The 22,826-nt window shown below is 42.6% G+C and overlaps 1 protein-coding gene across 1 annotated transcript in view; it reads left to right on the top strand.

Annotated features, from left to right (window-relative positions):
• The first annotated feature begins 354 nt into the window (after window positions 1–354).
• The window catches only part of LOC306975705 (nesprin-2-like), a 55,814-nt gene continuing 33,342 nt past the window's right edge, over window positions 355–22,826 (top strand). Inside the window, exons 1-7 of the mRNA XM_079573374.1 lie at window positions 355–462; window positions 540–634; window positions 1,830–2,061; window positions 4,133–4,327; window positions 7,445–7,573; window positions 9,549–9,704; window positions 17,505–17,830. Coding sequence (XP_079429500.1) covers window positions 373–462; window positions 540–634; window positions 1,830–2,061; window positions 4,133–4,327; window positions 7,445–7,573; window positions 9,549–9,704; window positions 17,505–17,830 — 1,223 coding nt within the window. The 5' untranslated portion in view covers window positions 355–372. The remainder of the gene's footprint in view (window positions 463–539; window positions 635–1,829; window positions 2,062–4,132; window positions 4,328–7,444; window positions 7,574–9,548; window positions 9,705–17,504; window positions 17,831–22,826) is intronic.

Consider the following 22,826-nt stretch of genomic DNA (forward strand, 5'->3'; position numbering starts at 1 on the left):
GGTGACGGTGTGGGCGGCAGTGGACCGTCCTGCCCTGACTCGGACATTAGGGGGCGCTCTGCAGACCTGGAGCTGCTGAATGAGCTGAGTCTGGCCCTGGCTCTCACTGATGCCGAGGCCAATCGCCTGCTGCGTCTGAACCAGCGCTGGAGCCACGCCTGCAGCCGCCAGCAGGAGGCGCACAGGTGAGCGAGCACAAGGTTTATCTGGGTCAGGGGTGGGATAGTTTTCTCTACCAAAGACCAAGGGCTAAATGGGAGGGATTTAAAGTGTTTTTCACATTTCCAGACATTCATCCTCTTGTGTAATTCCAGCGCGATGCAGACGGAGGCGCTGCAGAGGCAGAGTTTCGGGCAGAGGTGTGAGAGCTGGATGTGTTTCCTGCAGAAGATGGAGGACAGTCTGGCCGTGGACGTGGCCGGCTCGTACCAGGGCCTGAGGCAGCAGCTCTGCACTCACAAGGTTCAAACCAAATCCATTCCTGTCATTCAGTCTTATTGTGTTTACACCCAACGTGACCGACTTTGTGCCCCGTCCAGCGCTTCCAGGCCGAGCTGTCCGTGGGCCACCAGATCCTCCACTCTGTGATCGCTGAGGCGCTGCACCTGCTGCAGAGAGGAGAGGTGGACGACCGGTGAGGACATGAACTACACACTCAGAAACATAAATAAAGCCGGATCCTGTGCAGTCTTTCCTATGGGAGTTGTTCCTATTGTAGACCCATATGAAGCATGGTAGGACTGATTAAGGGAGAAAAAATTGAAAGCCTCATTAATGAACTCGTGCAATACAAATAACTGGGACGGAACTGAATGTGGGGAGAATGAAGATGCTTGTAGATGTTTGGAATCGATGAGCAATATGTTGGCAATTGCAAAATAAAACCTATCAGAGGGTTCACTCTCTGAAAACATCTCAACATTTGGAGTAACTGTAAACTGGAAAACTAATGCTGAGCGAGATTCATGGTGCGTTCCACTTGATCTCAGAGGTTGGAATATCCCAGGTCTGACTTGGAAATTTCAACTGGGTACCAACTCCATAATTCCGACTCGGAAACTCGGGACAGAAACACCAGTGCTAAATTATCACTGTATTTACAACAATTATAATGAATACATTATACTATTTTAATATTAATACAATGAAGTTTATCTGTAAACTCATTATGAAGCTCGAACATGAGCAATAAAGTTTGAACTTTTGCGGACACGTCTTCTTCCACATCAGGCCCGTGAGATGTACTTAAATAAAAACAAAAGGAAAGAATTCCACACGTGTCCAGCAGAGGGCACTGACATAATGAGAGATCAGGATACAAACAACACATTGGCTACAGTCCTGTCCGGCTCATTATTTTTCAATAGTAGTTTCCCAATCAAAACATATTTTTATTGTTTATGGACCCCAGCAATACACTCCCCATGTATGTTTTGGCCAACAGGGAAATGTATTTGGAGACCCCCCCTTCCCCCCGCGATCGCTAAATACCAGCATCAGATATTCAAAATACACAATTTAGTGTAATGAACAATAGAATAAAGTTGCAGAATAAGTTCGAGTTATTGTTGGTTCGGCTCCGACTCAATTCAGGCTTCTTTTGTGGCCCCTCATGGAAATAAGGCCCACCCCTGATCTAGATTAAAGACTGGGAATGGAATATCACACTATGAATCTGTAAATAGCACTGACCTCACCAAGCAAATCCCTAATGAGTTGTCATTTAGCATCATCCTCGCTTGCAGTCGCCCATGGCATAGATTTCACACTCTTTATTTTGTCCCTCTCATATGAAGCTTTGTATTATTTTGCTGCCCTCATGTTTTCAGGGACGACTTCCTCCTGAAGCTGGCGGCGCTCCGGCAGCACTGGCAGGGGGCGGTCGAGAGGGCGGACCAGCGGCGCGGCCTCATCGAGGGCTTGGTCCGACACTGGCACCTGTACCACCGCACCATCCGCAAACTGCACCACTTCCTGTCCCAGACCCGCGCTCTGCTGCCCCCTGCTGGACTGTCTCACTGCAGCGTGCCCGAGCTCCGACGCTCACTGCACCTCCTGCAGGTCAGAGAAGGCACTACACTCAAACTCCTTAAAATGTGTTTGAATTAAGACAATTTATTCTTATTTTAAGAAGGTTTGATTCGTCTTTAAATAAGCTTTAATTCACTTGAAAGAAGAGAAAATAACTTAAAATAAGACAAAAGGTCAATGGTCACATTTCCGAGATCTCGTTCCACAAGATTTTTCTGGCCCTGAATAGACTTATTTTACTTCATTTTACTTAGTTTATAGTTACCCACCAAATTCTAGATCATATTTTTTATACTGTTCAGTAAAATCAGAATCAGAAATCAGAATTGTTTTTTATTGCTATGGTTACAAAAAGGTTCACAACTTGGATTGTGCAACATGAAACATATAACACATAACTTACATAAATAATAAACTATAAAAACTTTAAACTATAAGACGATGAGGAAATGCGTAAGACGATTAAATTTAAACTTTGATAAAGAAAACAACAGAACAACAGCGTGAGTGTATTCACAGATGTGCAGGTGCATTAAGTGTAATATTTCATGTTTTTTATTATTATAGCCCAGACCTTCTGGACGTGGACCTGGAGGTTATTTGGTCCAGACCCCGGTAGCTGCCGCTCCATTTAAACACAGCTGCAGCTCTGGAGGTCCGGTCGAGATTATTGACTATCATTATTATCATTATTTATTGAAACAGGGACAATGTACAGAACCATTATTCTTTACTAGAGGAGATGGTTTGTACCAGATTTAGCTCAGCAGCAATTTTCCATCCGCAGTCCCTGGACAGGACTTGTATCAAAATCATTGAATAAAGATAGTATTAGAATTGATGTTCGGCAGATCAATCCAACTTCACTGACAGAAGTCTCAGCAAGAGGTTTTGTTTGGGAAAAATTGGGAGCTTTTAAAATTTTAAATTGGTGAGAAAACATAGCAGTGATCTGGTTAAATCTAAATGGTAATATGAAGAAAAAAACAACTTTATCATAGTGAAAGTTCATTCTCAACCACTATAAAGAACTCCGCTCGCAGCTGACTGAGCGATGTACATTCAGTCCCTTTGGTACCACGTTTTAGAAGCTTACAGGCGACAGACAGTGCCATGTCTTTTATTAGTGTACACATCATAGGACTGCTCTTTACTATTGATATGTAAAAAGAAAACCCTTTAATGTTACTCCCTACACCCTTTTTTGTATTTTCTGAGCATTTGGAGGACAAACATCAATGTGATTAGTTCATGGTTTTATATATTTTTTGATAGACCTCTGAGTTGCCTGCCTTAAATCAGTCCAAACCTCATCTAAACTAGCACAAACCAGTCCAGCCAGACCTGATCTAAACCTTGTCGAAACCTCCTCTAAACCAGAGAAAAACAGCTCTAAAACTGTCAAAACCAACATGAACCAGTCCAAACCTGGTCTAAACCGGTCTTAACCAGGTCTAAACCGGTCTAAACCAGGTCTAAACCGGTCCAAACCAGGTCTAAACCGGTCTAAACCTGGTCTAAACCAGTCTTAAACTGCTCTAAACTGGTCCAAAACTGCTCTAAACCGGTCCAAACTAGGTCGGAACAGGCCCGAACCTGCTCTAAACCAGCATAAACCAGCCCTAAGTAGTCCAAACCCAACCTTTACTAGTCCAAACTGGATATTTTGAGTATTACAAACTGGAACCGAATGGTAGTAATAGGCAGAACTAGAAACAACACCTGATTCATATCGTATTCCGGCCCACCCTATCACATTGATATAGTGCTTTTCCACATACATTAGGCACCCAAAGAGCTTTTACATTATTTTCAGAAGAATGCATTTATTTGGTCCAAAAATATTCTCCTTGCTATAATGATACTGATTTTAAATACCTACAACCTACTTTTTTTCTCTCACTTCATCCACTTGCAAATCTGGTGTTTTTGATCATCCCAATCTGCTCACCTCAGTATATCTGACAAACGACTTCCACTGATTACATTTCCGTCCTAACGCCTCCTCCCAGACGACAGGGGGAGATTGAATTCAGCCGCTGATTACCCTAAACACCCAGAGAGTGGTGGCCCCGTCCTCAAAGTGTGTCCCTGTCTGCAGCACTCCGAGGTGATGTTCCAGCGTTACCAGAGCAGTTTCCTCCACGCGCTGGAGGTGGGACGGCAGCTCTTCTCCATGGGCGACCAGGACACCCAGGCCCTGCTGCAGTCGGAGCTGGCCACGCTGCAGCACGAGTGGGACAGTCTGCACGGGCTGCTGGGCAAACGCATGGACCTCACACAGGACATTATCAAGGTATCACAAATTCTCCATTAGCAGATAAAAATAAGTAGAGACAAGAGCCGGGTCACTTCTGGAGAAAACATTTAAGTTGAGTTTTATTAAAAGGTCTGGAATATGTGTCAATTTGCTGTTGTTTTAACTAGCATTTTTTAGCCATGTTAAAGCAACACTAAGTAACTTGTTTACCTTAATAAATCCCTTCCGTAGTCCCTGTGGGGGTAATACAAGTGTTAATGGGATGATTGGGGGGTCTTTCATCTCCCCCTGGTGTCTCTGGCCAGAAAACCACAAGTGCAACTTTCCTGCTCTGGGCTGGAGCCACCAATACACACTAATGGAATCACAAAGAAGAAGCTAACAGGCTAACGGGCAAAGCTAACTGCGGGCTAGCACCACTTAAACAGTATTTACAGCCAAGTTTGAGTGAAAAGATGTGTAATTGGATGTACAATATCCCTCTCTCCCTTTGTCTTTTCTGTCAGCGTAGTATTTACTCTCACGGACAATTAATACATAAAAAAATATCAACATGCTACGACACCTGCAGTTGCACTTATGGCCTCTAGGGGCATTAGTTACTTAGTACTGCTTTAAGATGTATTTGTAAAACCTTTGTATTTGTATTTCTGCTTTTTGAGCTGTTTATAATTATGTTTGAAACAGGTCTCTCTTGTAAATGAGACATTGAGTCTCAAGGGACAAACCTGTACAAATAAAGGAAATATAACTGTCCTGAACAGACTACAAAAGGACATTTTTTTCTCCGCAATTTTTCTTGTTTTTCCTCCAATTTTTTCCCACTTCCTTTTCCCATTTTTACTATTTTTTCCCCCAATTTTCCCCATATTTCTTGACATTTATTCACTTTTTCTACCCACTTATTGCTACCATTTCTCCCAAATTTCCATTACCTGATATTGTAAATGTGCAGATCTTCCACACATAATTGCTCTGTTGCTCAAAAATTTTAGTATAGAAAAGTATCATTCAGGTATCAGTATCGAAAACCAAGTATCATTAAAGTACTGGTATGCAACAGTACCCAGCCCTAGATAGGAATAAGTTTGTATCAAAACAATAATCAGTTGTAAGGCCTTTAAGTTGCCAAAACTGCTCATGGGAAGTGACTCATGGGAACACCGCCTTATTGTCCAGCATAGAAGTTTTCCTTTTCCTTTTTATTCCATCTTGAAGTTCTTTTGACTCCCTGGAGTTTCCCGGCCCCTACACTTTGGGGACCCCTCATCCAGAAGAAAATTCTGCTGGAATTGATTGATAAAATGTCATTTCCTTATTTAAGGATCCGCATTAGTCTTTATCAAAGCAGAGTCTCTTCTTCCTGGTCCATTCTCAATAACCCACTGTGCATAACTGTGTAAACGTGCCTTTGTGAGAGAGCAGAGAGTGTAATAGTATTTTAATAGTACTACAGGGAGAGTGTATTTGTGAGCGTAGCAGAAACCCAGCCGTGTTTGTGTCAAGTGTCTATAATGATATATTTATCCGGAGGCGATGGATATTTTCATAAAAGCGTCTCCGTTTCCCAGTGAATTTGAGCAGGTTTCTGTCTGCGGATGTGGAGCAGGGTCCTATACTTTACCTTTATCCGTGTGTAAAGTGCATTCAGTTAGTTTTGATGGTTTTGTCCGACGTGCCCTTGGGCCTCGCACACCGCTGGGTCTGGTTTCTGTTCTGTTCTGGCTCCTACAGCAGTTTTTTAGTAACAGGAGCCTCGTCCAGACAATGGAGAAAACCTCAGAGACAGTGAGCTCATCCTGATTGAATCTACGGAGAAACTTAAGATCGTTTTACTACAGATTCACTCCAATAAAGATCTATCTTATCTTATTTTACCCACGTCTTAAACTACTGGGTCAAATACTTCAAATGTGGAAATGTAAAGTAACCGAATAAACTGTCTGCTATTGATTCAATAATAGTGTAGACACAATCGATTGTTTCCATATCGCTCATTTATGCACCTGTAATTATTATATCTAGAGGCCGATATGCATGGCCGATATTTCTGACCAGCGTTAGCATTAGCATTCTGCTGCTCGCCGCAGCAATCAAAAATACAATTGTGGAGGTTAAAGCAGTACTAAGTAACTTGTTTACCTTAATAAATCCTTTCCGACTGGGACTGTTAATGGGACCCAGAGGGACTTGTTAATGGGATGATTGGCCAGAAAACCACACAGTTGGTGACTCTGACCCCCACCGGGTCAGAGTCACCAATACACACTAATGGAATCACGAAGAAGAAGCTAACAGGCTAACGGGCAAAGCTAACTGCGGGCTAGCGCCACTTAAACAGTATTTACAGCCAAGTTTGAGTGAAAAAAAATTAGCTCCATCGTGTAATTGGATGAACAATATCCCTCTGTCCCTTCGTCTTTTCTATCAGTGTAGTATTTACTCTCACGGACAATCAATGAGTAAAAAAAACTTGCTACGACACCTGCAGTGGCACTTATGGCCTCTAGGGGCATGAGTTACTTAGTACTGCTTTAAATTCTGGGCTTAAAAAAAGACACACGCAGCATGTCCATATTGACTGAGGTTTAGTAAAACATCCAACACTTACGCCACAGAGTGCAGAGTCAAGAACCTTTGTGTAAGAATTTGTCAAACCTCAAAGCCTGCTATATTTGAAAAGTATTTGTATACATTTTATGAAGTTTCGAGCATTTCTGTGACAGTGACCCTGAAAAGTGACCATGCAAGTTGTACAATGTGCCTAAAAACCTGGGAATGAGCTTGGACACAACTAACATTGTAATTTTCTAGAACAGTTTAACACTAAAACATTGTGAAATAGTTTGTTTTTTAAAGATCTACTGGAAACCACATCTTCATAATCTCTTCTGTAACATCCTCGTGCCTTAAACCTCAGGTGTTTGCAAACAGTGTTGACATTATAATCCCTTTGAGTTTGAGACATCTGCCCCACGCCTCCGTCTGTCCCTGTCCTGTTGGTTTCAATTAGCAAATCACAAAGTCCTCTGCGGAGACATAAATGCCCAATGATTTCAAAAAGGGTAGTACAAATCTAATCTCAATATATTTTTTTTACTTTTCCCAAATCACTGAACCCTCCTCTGGTTGTTTTTGTCTGTGATTGTCCAGAACTGGGAGCGCTGTGAACGCGGACTGACCAACAGCGCGCTGAGACTGAAGGACGTCAAAACCAGGCTCAACCAGTCGCTGCCGGAGTCCGACGAGGACGACGTGCAGAGCGAAGGGAGCTTCTTCAAGGTAAGAGGGCAGCGTGGTCTACAAACCTGAGAGGAGAAGGTCTTTTATGTTTTTGTTCACATTCTGGGTCTCGGATCCATCACTGTTCAGTCCCTAAAGCCCCATAGTGCGGGTGATATTATCTAATACCAGTCAATGCACCGAACTTTATGAGACGTGCACATACTACAAATGTTGCTTTTCCTCCCATACGTATATCCAAGACAAAACAAATACTTCTCCCACACACGGTGGCTGCAGAAGAGACAACATTTTCCTTGTTAAAATGATCAAATCTCTCCTTTGAGCATCGTTGTCCCTGCACAGTAATGTAAAACTCATGATATCAGTGATACTTCAGATACTTTAAAAGCTGCATATCCAGCCAGTAAATGTCCCTTTGGAGATGCATTTTATAGTTTTTAAAGATCACAGCAAGTGGTAAAGTCTTTTATGGTTGTCTTGTTTTAGAAAGTTCTCAACATATCTTTATTTTTTATTGGATTGGTGCCGTCGTCCTGGTGCTTCTGCTGTATTGAAATGCTTTTCTGGACACGCCCGTCACCCAGAACTAAAGCACAATGTCAGGGCGGGGTCAGGTCTATTAATAACAGCTAATTATGACATTTTAAACAACTATTACCACAAACATCCTGGAGGCACAAACACGGCAACAATATCACACATCCAAACTAAGGTTAAGCTAAGCTAAGTTTGGCTTTTTGGGCGTCACCTTCAAATTGTGATAATTGAAATTATGAACTTGTCCCGTAAATATCAATCTGCCAAGGTTTAGTAGTTTTATATAAATATTATCTGGTTTAATATACATTTCGGTTCTAACCAAATCATCACACAAAAGTTACTGCAGTGCAAAAAAAAATATTTTCCTCCTTTTCTTTATATTTAAGCTTTCAAGAAATACAGATTAAGGCGTCCTCATTCATGTTAACACCTCAGAGCTGTTTTTTATTAAAAGCAACACTTTCCTGACTGTCAAGTTCAGAACAGGTTTGACTTCTTCCTCCTCCCTCCCTCCCTCCCTCCCTCCCTCCCTCCCTCCCTCCCTCCCTCCCTCCCTCCCTCCCTCTTTCTTTCTCTCCCTCCCTCTTTCTCTCCCTCTCTCCAATCTCTCTTGTTCTCCCTCTTTCTTTCCCCGTTTCTTTCTCTCTCTCTCTCTCTCTCCCTCTTTTCTCTCACTCCCTTTTTCTCTCCCTCACCTACCCCTTGTTCTCTCTTTCCCTGTCTCTCTCTCTCCCCTCTTCTCTCTCTCTCTCTCCTTCCCTCTTTCTCTCCATCCCTCACCTCTCCCTCGTTCTCCCTCTCTCTCCCTCTATCTTTCCCCGTCTATCTCTATCTCTCCCTCTTTTCTCTCTCTCTCCTTCCCTCTTTCGCTCCTTCCCTCCATCTTTCTCTCCCTCCCCTTCTCTCTCCCTCTTTCTTTCCTCCATCTCGCTCTCTCCCTCCCTCTCTCTCTCTCCCTTTCCATCCATAAAGCTACAACATGTCAGACGTCACACCTCCCACTACAGGTTAATGAATAAAAAGGACAGTAAATTCAAATTGCAACTATGGCCCATTATCCCACAATTCAGGCCATTCCCAAAGTCCCCAGACCCCACTTTGGGAACCGCTGCTGCAGAGCAACAACAGACTTTTCCTCTGCCCCCAATCATTACAGCCACAGGATAAAGTTCAGATTATTGTTATCAAGTCCATTAACTGCTCAAGTAAACGTGACCGATCCCTCTCGTGCATACCCCCTCCCCTCCCCCCGGAGCCCTTCCCCCGCCCCACACCAGCCCTGCGCTGTCCCGGGACGTCCCATAATCCTTCTGGGGGCGGGACTTTGAGCACCCAGGGGGAGGGTTTACCGCAGAGAGGCAGAGCGGGGAGAGGGAGAGCCTCAGTCGGAGCGTTTATCCGCACGTTTAGGGTTTGTGGATGTAAAGCGCTGGCTCTGAGGGGACTCGCTGACTGGTATGGTGTCATGCAGGACTCAGAGGAGCTGATCGAGGACTGGGCCGGGTCCCTGTCCGACCTGAGGGCCATGAAGACGGACCTGTCCCAGTACATCATCACCGACGATGTTCTGCTGCTGCAGGAGCAAGTGGACTTTCTGCACTGTCAGTGGGACGAGCTGTGTGTCAAGGTAAAGAGGAGGAGGAGGCGGATGCTGAGCACAGGGACAGGCTTCTTTAGTCCTGGTTTAGACCTGGTTTAGTCCTGTGTTTAGACCTGGTTTAGACCTGTGTTTAGACCTGGTTTAGACCTGTGTTTAGACCTGGTTTAGACCTATGTTTGGGCTTGTTTGAGTCCTGTTTTAGACCTGGTTTAGACCTATGTTTGGGCTTGTTTTAGTCCTGTTTTAGACCTGGTTTAGTCCTGTGTTTAGTCCTGGTCTAGACCTATGTTTGGGCTTGTTTTAGTCCTGGTTTAGACCTGGTGAAGACCTATGTTTGGGCTTGTTTTAGTCCTGTTTTAGACTTGGTTTAGTCCTGTGTTTAGTCCTGGTCTAGACCTATGTTTGGGCTTGTTTTAGTCCTGTTTTAGACCTGGTTTAGTCCTGTGTTTAGTCCTGGTTTAGACCTATGTTTGGGCTTGTTCTAGTCCTGGTTTAGACCTTGTGAAGCCCTATGTTTGGGCTTGTTTTAGTCCTGGTTTAGACCTGGTATAGACCTATGTTTGGGCTTGTTTTAGTCCTGGTTTAGACCTATATTTGGGCTTGTTTTAGTCCCGGTTTAGTCCTGGTTTAGACCTGGTATAGACCTATGTTTGGGCTTGTTTTAGTCCTGGTTTAGTCCTATGTTTGGGCTTGTTTTAGTCCTGGTTTAGACCTATGTTTGGGCTTGTTTTAGTCCTGGTTTAGACCTATGTTTGGGCTTGTTTTAGTCCCGGTTTAGTCCTGGTTTAGTCCTGGTTTAGACCTATGTTTGGGCTTGTTTTAGTCCTGGTTTAGACCTATGTTTGGGCTTGTTTTAGTCCTGGTTTAGACCTATGTTTGGGCTTGTTTTAGTCCTGGTTTAGTCCTATGTTTGGGCTTGTTTTAGTCCTGGTTTAGACCTATGTTAGTGCTTGTTTTAGTCCCGGTTTAGACCTATGTTTGGGCTTGTTTTAGTCCCGGTTTAGACCTATGTTAGTGCTTGTTTTAGTCCTGGTTTAGTCCTATGTTTGGGCTTGTTTTAGTCCCAGTTTAGACCTATGTTTGGGCTTGTTTTAGTTCCGGTTTAGTCCTGGTTTAGACCTATGTTTGAGGATGTTTTAGTCTCGGTTGCCTGGTCAAAGTATTGCTTTAGTCCTGGTTTAGTCCAGTTGTTGCCTTTTTTAAACCTTTTGCATTAGAAGAACTACCTGAATGCCTGAGACATGACATTGTTTCATTGATTTAGTGCCTGTTTTGTTTTGGTTTAGTCCGTTGTGTTAAATTCTAAATTTAGCGCTGGCTAAAGTCTTGTTGACCTGGTTTAGTGATTGTGTTAAGAATAGAGTTCTGAATCTGAAGGCTTTATTGTCCTTAGTTTTGGCTTCTTCCTTCAAGTGATCCTCTGCTTAGGCTTAATATCTCCATTATAATTTTAGCACCATTTTGTTGACTTAAAATGAGGTCAAAACTGAATGGAAAGTCAGAAAAGAGACTAAAGAGAAGATGAAAAGAAGTGTGTCTGCTAACGGCTAACAGCGTTTGTTTTTAGCCTCACTCCTCTGCTTACTCCCCGCTGTACTACAATGTACAACAATGTAGTATTTAGTATTTTACTTCTGCTCTTTACTGTGACCTGGCTGAATAGTTTCCCCCTGAGTTTTGCCTCTGAGGTCTGTTATTTTGTTGCTAAGTGCAGGTTTCGAGCCTTGTTTTGGTCCTGGTTTAGTCTTAGGTTTAAAATGACATTCCAGACCAGTTTATCTCTTTGATTTTTATAATTTTTCTTCCAACATGAACAAGTAAGATTAAATTAAAGCCGTTTGATTGACTGTAGCCACTAATGCTAATGTTGTGGTTTGTGGCCTTTTTACATTTGAATAGGGACGACCTGAGGCCACAGACAGCAGCTTGTTTATTGCAGCTCAGTCACATGTCCTGCACTGTCTTTACTGGAAAACCGATTTTGTTTAAAGCCACATTGCGCAACATTTCACCCAATAAATACAACAGAATATATAGGCATTTATTTAGTCACAGATTTTTTTTTATCATTGAAAAATTCCTACAAAATGTAATAGATAAACAGAAGCCGGAATGTGATTTCAAAATTGGTTAGATGTTTAAATAGGTTAAATAGGTCCTCAAATCCAGTCTTTGATCACCCACCCTCTCCTCTCTCTACCTCTTTCTCTCTCCCTGTGTCTCTCTTCTCCTGCTCCCTCTCCCTCTCTCGTTCACCTTTTCTCCCTCTCTCTTTTTCTACCCCTTTTCTCCCTCTTTCTTCCCTCCGTCCTTCTCTCTCCTCTCCCTCTTTCTTCCCTCCCCCTCACTCTCTCTTCTCCTCCTTCTTGCTCTCTTTGCCTTCTCCCTCTCTCTTCCCCCCTTTCTCCCTAGTTCTCTCTCTCCCTCTTTCTCTCCCTCTTCCCCCTTCTGCCCGTACCCCCCCACTCACCCTCTCCCTATGTGCCTCTCTTCTCCTTCTCCCTCTCTCGCTCTCCTTCCCTCTCATTCACTTTTTCTCCCTCTTTCTCTCTTTTTTCTCCCCTTTTTCTCCCTCTTTCTTCCCTCCCTCCCTCTCTCTCCTCTCCTCCTTCTTGCTCTCTTTGCCTTCTCCCTCTCTCTCCCCCTTTCTCTCTTTCTCCCTAGTTCTCTCTCTCTTCCTCTTTCTCTCCCTCTTCCCCCTTCTCTCCATACCCCCCACTCACCCTCTCTCTCTCCATGTGCCTCTCTTCTCCTTCTCCCTCCCCCTCTCTCGCTCTCCTTCCCTCCCATTCACTTCTTCTCCCTCTCTTCCTCTTTCGCTCTTTTTTCTCCCCCTTTTCTCCCTCTTTCTTCCCTCCCTCTCTCTCCTCTCCTCCTTCTCGCTCTCTTTGCCTTCTCCCTCTCTCTCCCCCTTTCTCTCTTTCTCCCTAGTTCTCTCTCTCTTCCTCTTTCTCTCCCTTTTCCCCCTTCTCTCCATACCCCCACTCACCCTCTCTCTCCATGTGCCTCTCTTCTCCCTCCCTCTCTCTCTCCCTCTCTCGTTCACCTTTTCTCCCCTTTTTCTTCCTCTTTCTTCTCTCCGTCTTCTCTCTCCCTCTTTCTTCCCTCCCTCCCTCATTCTCTCCTCCTTCTTGCTCTCTTTGCCTTCTCCCTCTCTCTCCCCTTTCTCTCTTTCTCCCTAGTTCTCTCTCTTGCCCCTTCTCTCCATACCCCCCCACTCACCCTCTCTCTCCATGTGCCTCTCTCTCTCTCTCTCTCTCTCTCTCTCCCTCTCTCGTTCACTTTTTCTACCCCTCTCCTTTTTTCTACCCCCCTCTCTCACCCTCATTCCCTCCTTTTTCTCTCTGTCTCTCCCTCTTTCTTCTTCTCTCTTGCTGTCACATAAAGCAGCGGTTCTGAAACTGCACTTGACTTTGCCGTGTCCTGCTGGTCATTAGGAGCATTAGGATTTGTTTTGGCAACAGGAGAATCCAAAATATTATGCACTGTACCTTTAAATTCATGGCAAGTATTGAAGGATTTGGCGAAAATATCCCAAAAATAAATACAGTTATTGCAAGTTTTTTTTTTTTTGCTCATTCACTTTGTACAGTGGTAAAAGCCTCCCTCCTGCCCCTCATTGAGGACGTTGACGGTTCAGACTCCTGATCCCCCTGAGCCGAGCCTCCATGTTTGCTGTTTGTGTGAATAAAAGGTTAATGATTGAAGAGTGGCCGTTGCTCTGTTTATGGGACACTGGGCGCTTTGTGGAACACGGTCAGACGCGACTCATTAAAGGCCAACGGACACACGACCCAAAGTGTTTGCACGCGGGCAGACAAATTCAATCAATGCAGGTATTTCAAACGAGGAGAAGCTCTGTTATGGAGGATGAAGAAGTTAGAAGGTTGCAGAAGATTAGAAAAGTCCAATGTAAGGCCTGACATAAGGACTTAACAAGGGCTTAATGATGTTCTTATGTTGTTCCCTCATAAAACCAACAAACCTGGAGCTGTCCTTTAGTCTCATTTAATCCTGGATATTCAACATAGTATATTATAGTCTTCTCATGAGCTCAAGAGACTCCATTCATGTGAAAAGTCTTTGTTTGTTTTGTTTTTTCTGTCATAAATTGGCTCCTCCTGGTATCTTAAACCCAAACTTTTTTGTCTTTGGGACCACATAGCTTTTACTGAATCTTAGAGTTCCCCCTATATGTGGGAGATAATACGAAAACTTGCAATTAGTAGAGTAAAATTCCAAAATGCAATGTTTTGAGTTTAAAATAAAGATAAAATACTCTAGAATTACTGCATCATTAATCTGTAGTAATACCATGTACCCCCTGTATAATCCTGGATACCGCCAGGGTTTGAAAACATGATACTTCATATTTAAACTAGATGCAATTTGGTCATTTTTATACTCACTACTGCCACCTCAGGTCTTAAACGTAACTGCAGCTTCTGTATTAAGCTGTACAACTTTTTTTAGTGAAAGTGCAGGATTTTAGTGGCAGTTGTGGTGAACAGGTCTGAGCTCATTCTGTGTGGAGTTTGCGTGCTCTCCCCGTGTCTGCGTAGGTTTGTGGTAAAACAAAACATGTGCAATAGGTTAATCCTCCAGCCAGGTATTTCTGACCACCAGCCTGGCTCCACATCATGGAGATGGGTCCCCGGGCGCCGGCCCACACTGGTCCTACAGGTCAGAAGGTCAAATGCAGAGAACACATTTCTCTACAGAGATTTCTATACAGAGATTAATACAGTATAACTTATCTTAATTTATGTAGGGGGAGGAAAATATATAGTTTTAACATTTTTAAGCTCCGTATAGTCCCCATTAGTGTCCTGGTCATAGAGAATCGGAGGCAATTTCTAGTTAACCACATAGATTTTTAAAAAAAAATGTTTTCTAGGGACCCCTTTGAACGTACTCAAGTAGCCTTTTCTCGTCAGACCTGTGTTCTTCTTCTAAATGAACAAAAAGTAGAATGGAGCTTAAGCATATCTTACAATCTCACTCTCATCCTCACTTTTAACCCCTTAACCCCCGCCTTAACCAAGCACATTTTCTGCAGTTCAGCTTTACCCAAATCTAAAATGTTACAGCCTTTAGGCCAGTGTAATGCCTCATTTGAAAGCTAAGACCTACAAAACTCATCTAGAAGGATCTTGCCGCATTGTCGTCACTTCTTTTGGACATTTTTTTTTCTTTTGTATTGCGTTTTTTTTGCTTTTTAGTCACATTTCTGTTCTTTTTCATCCCCGTTTTCGTCTCGTTTTTCTCGTTTTACACCTTTTTCCAGAAGCTTTTAGATTTGGGTAAAGCTGAACTGAAGAGAATGTTGCTAAAATGAACCCAGAAATGACCCATTCAACCTTGATTTGAGGAGATAAATAAAAAAATAATCCAGCAGCAGCTTTTCAAACTCTGGACAACTGTCAGAGGTGAAACTATTGTCCCGCGCTGAGCTAATGAAGTCAGTGAGGAGCGAGGGTGTTGGAACTTGTAAATCTTCTCCTCGGACGTTACGGCGTCGAGGGAGGGGGCAGTGAGTGAGGGTCGGGGTAAAAAGGCCGTGTGGGGGGGGGGCAGTGTGGGAACAGATGGACCCTAAAGGAGAAACATGTCCAATGAGCTTTTGTTTAGATGAAAGTTTTGGGGGGCAGGGACCCACTTTCACTTCTACTGTCCTTTTGTTCTTTGTAATTCTGGGATAATGGTCTTACATTTACAAGATCAGGCTCATGTCAGGCGGGGAAAAGGCACACGGCTCGTAAAATGTGTAATAATGATAATATTATTGTTATAATAGTGATAATACACTGCAAAATCACTGGGGCTTTTCCATCTGCCTAAAGCGTGGCCATTTGGGATCTTCAAAATGTGCAGAAGTTCCATTTTCCTTTGATTTTCTTAATTAAGTTCCATTTTATCCTTGTTTTGTACCTGGCGCATGTGGTAAAATAGTCTTAGAGAATTAGAAAACCATCCTGGATTCCTCGGCTCCAGTGGGATTAAGCAAAGGCCTTTGTTTCCACTGTAATAAGTGTAAGACTAACAAGCGTATTCTCCAAATGACTGCAGCCGTCAACTCTAATTAGATTAAGATTATAATCCAGTCACTTGAATTAATCTCCCGTCTTTGTGTTTGTCTCTTAAGTGGCTGCATCACTTGATTAAGATTTTAATCCCTTTAACATAATGAGAAATCCCATTAATTCACCTCTTTGTCAAATTCTACAATGTGGTGGTGTCCGGATTTCAGATGCGGGGCAGGAGGAGGCGATTTATGGTGACTTTTTTGGGGGGATGTCAGGCAGTATATTTTACTCTCTCTCTAAAACCAAAAAATCTGGTTCGAAATCTAGGAGTGATCATGGACTCAGACCTGAACTTAAACACAACAAAGCAATAACATCAGCAGCTTTTACCATCTGAAGAACATCACTAAGATCAGAGGAACAGTGTCAGAACCAAACTTAGAGAGACTTATCAATTTTTTCCAAGCAGGTTACACGACAGTAACGGCTGCTCACTGTTAGAGCTGCAGAACATCCAGAACCAGGAAATACGACCATATTAGTCCAGTGCTCCGGTCTCTGCACTGGCTTCCTGTCACTCAGAGAATAGAATTTAAAACAGCTCTGATTGTTACAAGTCTTTTCATGGTTTAGCACCAAAGTCCATCTCTGACATGTTACAGCCGTATGAAACATCTCAGGGAGGGGTCTCCTGGTGGTTCCCAGAGTCAGGACTAAACACGGTGAGGCTGCGTTTCAGCTTCATGCAGCTAAAATCTGGAACAGTCTTCACGAGGATGTGAGACAGGCCTCAACTCTGACAATGTTCAAATCCAGGCTGAAAACAGTTCTTTTTGCCCATGAATATGAAAGTGTTTTATCTGTACTCTTGCTTTTTACTGTAATTGATTAATTTTATGTTGATGTTTTTATTGATTTTATCTGTTTTCTTGTTATTTTTCTTGTAGCTGTGAAGCACTTTCAGTTTCCTTGTGTTTGAATTGTGCTCTACAAATAAACTTGCCACTGAGCCCACAGAGACGGGCCCTGAATAAATCTAAGTGACAATTGAAGTCATAAAGGCAACCAAGCACTTCCATTTAAAACATGTACATGTTATTTAAACATGTTACATGTTAAACTATATGAATGTTTTTAAACTAAGAGCCACTGTGCACAACAGCCAACTGCAGAAGTTGACGTCACAAAGCCAGACAAACACAGCTCGTGTGTGCTGACTTACATTCAGCTGACATGCATCACACACGATTTCCCTGTCACTCAGCAGAGCCTCAGGATCTTGTAATGATGAGCCTTCTCTGTGGCTTAGATCTGTTTAAAGCTTTTTCACCCTTTGTTTGGGGCTGTTTACTTCGTTGTTGCTTCCTAGAAACTCCACATCTGTATCAGCACATCATTATTGGACGGAGGACCTTTCCGACTCACTAAATGCGGGACAATGTTCCTGCTCCCCTTTATCTGCTCCACATGGTGAAAGTCGATGGTCCACATAAATATTACCACCGCTTTCCGGTTTTTGTTTGGCCCATTCTCTTTCCAATTGTGTCATGTTGTCGTGGACGTTACCGTGATTTGGAAATGGGTTCAACTTTAATGGTGGACTGCAGCCAAACTAAGACACATGACATCATCACCTACTGTCTCGTGCTTAGTTCTTTGGCGTTTGAACATATATACAGAGACACCTTTGCAAAATGAGTGCTGGTTTGGATTGCTTTACACCCCATGATGCTATTTTTAGCTACTGTGACTGACGTTATTGTATAAACTGATCGAGTGACTTGTTTCCATTGTCCTGTAGGTGTCGCTGCGTAAACAGGAGATCGCGGACCGCCTGAACGCCTGGATGATCTTCAACGAGAAGAACCGCGAGCTGTGCGAGTGGCTGACGCAGATGGAGAACAAGGTGTCCCACAGCTCGGACCTGAACATCGAGGAGATGGTGGAGAAGCTGAAGAAGGACTGCATGGAGGAGATCAACCTGTTCAGCGAGAACAAGACCCACCTGAAGAAGCTCGGGGAACAGCTGATCACCGCCACCAACAAAACCAAGGAGACGGAGATCAACGCCAAGCTCAAGGACATCAACGACCGCTGGCAGCACCTGTTCGACCACATCCAGAACAGGTACCACCTTCTACAGCTCATAATGATCTAAAAACAACCACATCCAGACCAGGTACCACCTCCTACAGCCCGTTATGATCTAAAAATAACCACATCCAGACCAGGTACCACCTCATACAGCTCATAATGATCTAAAAACAATTAGATTTATTGTGGGATCATTCAAGAATAAGTATTTTTCGAACATAACTTTACTGTCATTTTTAAGTTTTAGAGTTAGTTTCTGTGGCAAAAATGTGGCAAAAAAGTAATGAAAAAATGACAAAAATGGGGCAAAAATAGGTTGAAAAGTGGGGAAAAAATGTGGGGAAAAAAAGACAATAACATGATAAAAATGTGACTAAAAATGCCGAAAAATTTACAAAAAAGTGGCGAAAAAAAGGACAAAAAAAAGACATGTGACAAAAAATGTGACCAAAAGAAAATGACGAAAAAGTGGTGAAAATGCGGGGGAAAAATAACAATATCATGATAAAAATGTGACAAAAAAATGACCAAAAAGATGGGAAAAATAGTGCCAAAATGTGACAAAAGACCGTTGAAAAAATTGGCAAAAAAGTGCTGGGTCTAGAGGTTTTTAAAATCAGGTATTTTGACAATTACTGAATATAAATGTAATGCCGGCAGTTCTGAATGGCCCTCGTGAGCTACACCATGATCACTGATCACTACCCCATCTGTAACCAAACAGTGCTAACTACATTATGTAGCGTTCTTACTGCCCTGGTGTGTATTTACCCTTCTCAGTAAACTCAAAACAAACACTTCACGCTCGTCATTTACTTTCGAGTGTACTCATTCATTTTCCTTATTACACGCTTTACACGGGTGTACTTGATACAGTTTGTCTTGGTGAGAGTTTGTATTCGTGACCGGCCTCAGCTCTGTTTCTGTGTGCTCTGCTCACCTTGGGGCAGTCGAAGCTTCCAGCCCAAATACTGACAAACAAACATCTGCTCCAGCGCTGCTGCACCTTTTTCCGCAGAACCCTGTTGTGTGTGAGGCGGCGCGGGGCATGTGTACGTCCCATGTGTCGGAGTCGTTTCCAGATGTGGATTAAACCTGATCTGAGTTTAACATAATCCATAATAAACATAAAGCTCTGGATCACAGAGAAACAGAGGAGCGGCAGATTACCGGCCCATTCTGCTGCTGCTCCACAGATTACAGCGGAACACGGCGCCTCGCTCTTATATAAAGTGTACTGAGTTTACACACGGACCAATGCTGCGCCCAATGTTTGTGTTTGTTTATAAATGTTATGCAAGTCAGTGGACTCCATTTAGAGGTTAGATAACTTCAGTTACTGTCATAGGGAGTGAACCTGATCCTTATTTGTTTGTGATCAGATCATGGATGGTTCAGAAATGGCAACAATCTGCTCAATCTACTATCAACAAACTGGGATTATGAGGCGAATAGTAACTTTTTTTTACTTTCTTCCATTGAAATCCCCAAGTCACCATAAATCAACTTTGTGTTTTTCAATTTCTTTGGTCAGAGACAAGGAAGTATTCATTCCGGCGACATGTGCCATTGATCATCAATACAGAAATCAATGGATGGCAACTTTGGGCTATAGATTTTGTAGTAAATGTATGGATTCAGATACTTGCCAAGTATTTGAAGTCAAATAATTTCGCCACTGAAGTCAAGCTTTGACCAATTACAGGGTTTCAGCGGGTCTTAAAAAACATTAAATGTCATTAAAGTGCATAGAATAATAATAAATAATGCATAAGACGAAAAAAGTGTGTCTCATGTGTCATATGCACTTTAAACACATTAACATGGATTCAAACTGGCATTACATTTCTTTTAATCATTTTGCTCAAATATTGTTACTGCATAAGAAAAGAAAAAAAGAAAAGGTGGTCTAAAACAGTGGTTCCCAACCTTTTTGTCCTGCGAACCCCTTGAATCCTTCAGGGGTACTTTGTGTTTCTCAAGGGTGTCGCAGTATATGTAGTTAGAGAGCTCTTTAAAGTACTATTTAGGTAAAAAGACAATGTTGTGTGATCAAAATGTGGCGAAAGTCCTCACAATACCATACATTTTACTGCAAAATATTTAAATTACTTTTCCTTTAAAGGAACAGGCCACTGTTTTTCCATACTGAGATATGTTCTTACCTGAGCTTAGACGAGTTCATACGTCTGTCTTTGTGCCCGTGGTTTGGAGCTATAGGAATATGCAGGGAGAAGCCAAATGCTAACAACATCTTTGGTCTTTGTGTGACTGAGCGCGCGCATAAAGACCAGACATCGTTCATGCTACGCATCAACTCGTCTAAGCTCAGGTAAGAACATATCTCAGTTTGGAAAAACGGTGGCCTGTTCCTTTAAAGGGACTATACGGCGTTTAAAAATGTAAAAAATAACTATTTTCCTCCCCCACATGTTCCAGCCATGTCCTAATGTGTAGAATGAGCTCAACATGTTCACCACAACTGCCTCTAAACTCCTGCACAGTCTCTCAAAAAGTGAATTCAGGTCGAGCTTAATATAGAAGCTGCAGTTACATGTAAGACCTGAGGTGGCAGTAGTGAGTATAAAAATGACTATCTTGCATCTAGCCCCTTTACAAATAAAGTTCTATCAGTATTCTGAATTCTGAAATAGTTCCAAGTACCCCCTGATAACTCCTCAAGTTCCTCAATGGGTCCTTGTACCTCTGGTTAGGAAATACTAGTCTAAAACTTGGTTGAAATTGTGCACATTTCTTTGCTCAGAAGTTGCTTGTTGTCTACATTTTGCTTTTGAATATTGAAATTCACCCTCATTCTTCTGTTTTTTTGAGTGTTTGCAAATCTTAAGCAGTGAAATATTCCAGATTCTGTAGTAAATCAGGCTCCCTCCTCTCCGACGCACCTGCTCACAGTATTTGTTCCTCTTTCTATGTGGTGCTTGATGTGAGAAATTTGAGAACCGCTGCACTGGAGGAATGCCTTTGTGAGCAGATGGAGGAGGAGGAGGAGGAGGAGGAGGAGGGAGAGACTTATGGACTTAGACCTGCCATATGCCGCTGTTTAGACTCCGGGACTGTCCAGGATCCTGACAACAGCTTATTAGCCAGACATCTTCATAACCAGTCTACAGTATTGATCTAAGAGCGCATGTTTGAGACTTTCCATCTTGAGTTTGTCCATCGGAGTGAGGAAAGGAGTCTGGAAGCTTCTTATGGGAATGAAAACGTTTAAAAGCTCAACTGTATCTTGAGAAAACGTGTGCATATGTGAAGGGAAACGATCCATAGCCTTTAGGCCTTGGTGCTGAATGTAATGTGAGACTGGTGCTTTACCCAGAGACTGACCACTGAATCAGGGTTAATCCAGTTACAGTGAAGGCACGAGACTCTACTGCGCTCCAGCCTTTGAGATTCATCCCAGTGCAACACCTTTAATGTCACATGACCAAGATACAAGAAACAAAGCATACCTATCCTTTAAGGGCCTATCTCACCGGCCTGGGGACGGGTTGGCGACCTGTTGGTCATGGGGATGTCTCTGCGAGATAAGACGAGCCGCCGAGGAGTCACCAGACCAGGGGTGCCCAAACTTTTTGTCTCCGAGGGCCAAAATTAAAAAGTGCCAGTGAGTCGCGGGCCAAACACGGCGATGTCAAGCGTGAAACACATATAACTGCAAATAATCATAGTTACTTTATTACATTTTTTGTTAGCCTTTACATTTGCATTTGATTCTATCTATGCAAATAACATTCTACATTAAAGCAAACGTTAAAGCAGTACTAAGTAACATGTTTACCTTAATAAATCCTTTTCGTAGTCCCTGTGGGGGTAATACAAGTGTTTATGGGATGATTGGAGGGTCTTTCATCTCCCCCTGGTGTCTCTGGCCAGAAAACCATGTTTGCAACTTGACTCCCCCCTTGTCCGGAGAAAGCAATATACACTAATGGAGTCACGAAGAAGAAGCTAACATGCTAACGGGCAAAGCTAACTGCGGGCTAACGGCACTTTAAACAGTATTTACAGCAAAGTTTGAGTGAAAAAAAATATTTCTATTGTATAATTGGATGCACAGTAACCCTCTCTCCCTTCGCCTTTCCTGTCAGTGTAGTATTTACTCTCCAAGACAATTAATAAGTTAAAAAATCGTAACTTGCTACTACACCTGCAGTTGCGCTTATGGCCTTTACAGGGAAGAGTTACTTAGTACTGCTTTAACGCTGGTAAAACAAAATCAACTATTGTAGCAAAATAGAAGAAAAAAATGTAAGCAACTTTATCCAGAGCACCTACAGTGACTTTACCTCATTCATTCGTTAACTCAAAGAAAATGCAACGTTAGATCATTTTGAAAGTGTCAGTTCAGCATAAATTCTTTTATGAGTCAATTTTCAACATAACTTTTTAACCTTTGCAATAATTGTTGGAAAACTGGGAAATTTGATGCTGCAACGCTGTGATAAACACCAAGACACCACAACAGTGTTTCCTTAACTTTGCGAAAGGAGTGAAACAGCGCCACCAACTTGACGCTGGTGGCAAGAAAAGTGTACTGCATCCAAATTTACCATTGAGAATGAATGGGAGAGTTAGTATTAACCACACAGCGCAAAAGTAGGTCACTCTCTGGCGGGCCAACAGAATTGTTTCCCACTTTGGGCACCCCTGAGTTAGACCCCTTAGGTATGTATCACCAATTTATCATTAAGACAATATCAGACCTAAAAAATTACACTTAAAAATGCTCAACAATTCAACTTTAGTGATCTTTTTTGTAACTTAGCAAAATTTTGGTCTCGTTTTTGGCATAATTTGACGAAAATTCAAATTGCTTCAAGATTTTTGTTTAATGTGAGGGATTAATCAATGACCCTTCAGCCAGTGCCTCTGTGTTAGTGTCCTTGTTTTGTTGGACAAATCCAGAGTATCCGTTTGTTCTCTTGAATTAAGAATATTTGGAAACTTGGAGCTGCCCAACACTTTCTTGTTCAAAACTAAACAAACCCTTCTTTAGTTATTCCACTGC

This window comes from Gobius niger (assembly GCF_951799975.1).
Source record: "Gobius niger genome assembly, chromosome: 16".
Taxonomy (NCBI): domain Eukaryota; kingdom Metazoa; phylum Chordata; class Actinopteri; order Gobiiformes; family Gobiidae; genus Gobius; species Gobius niger.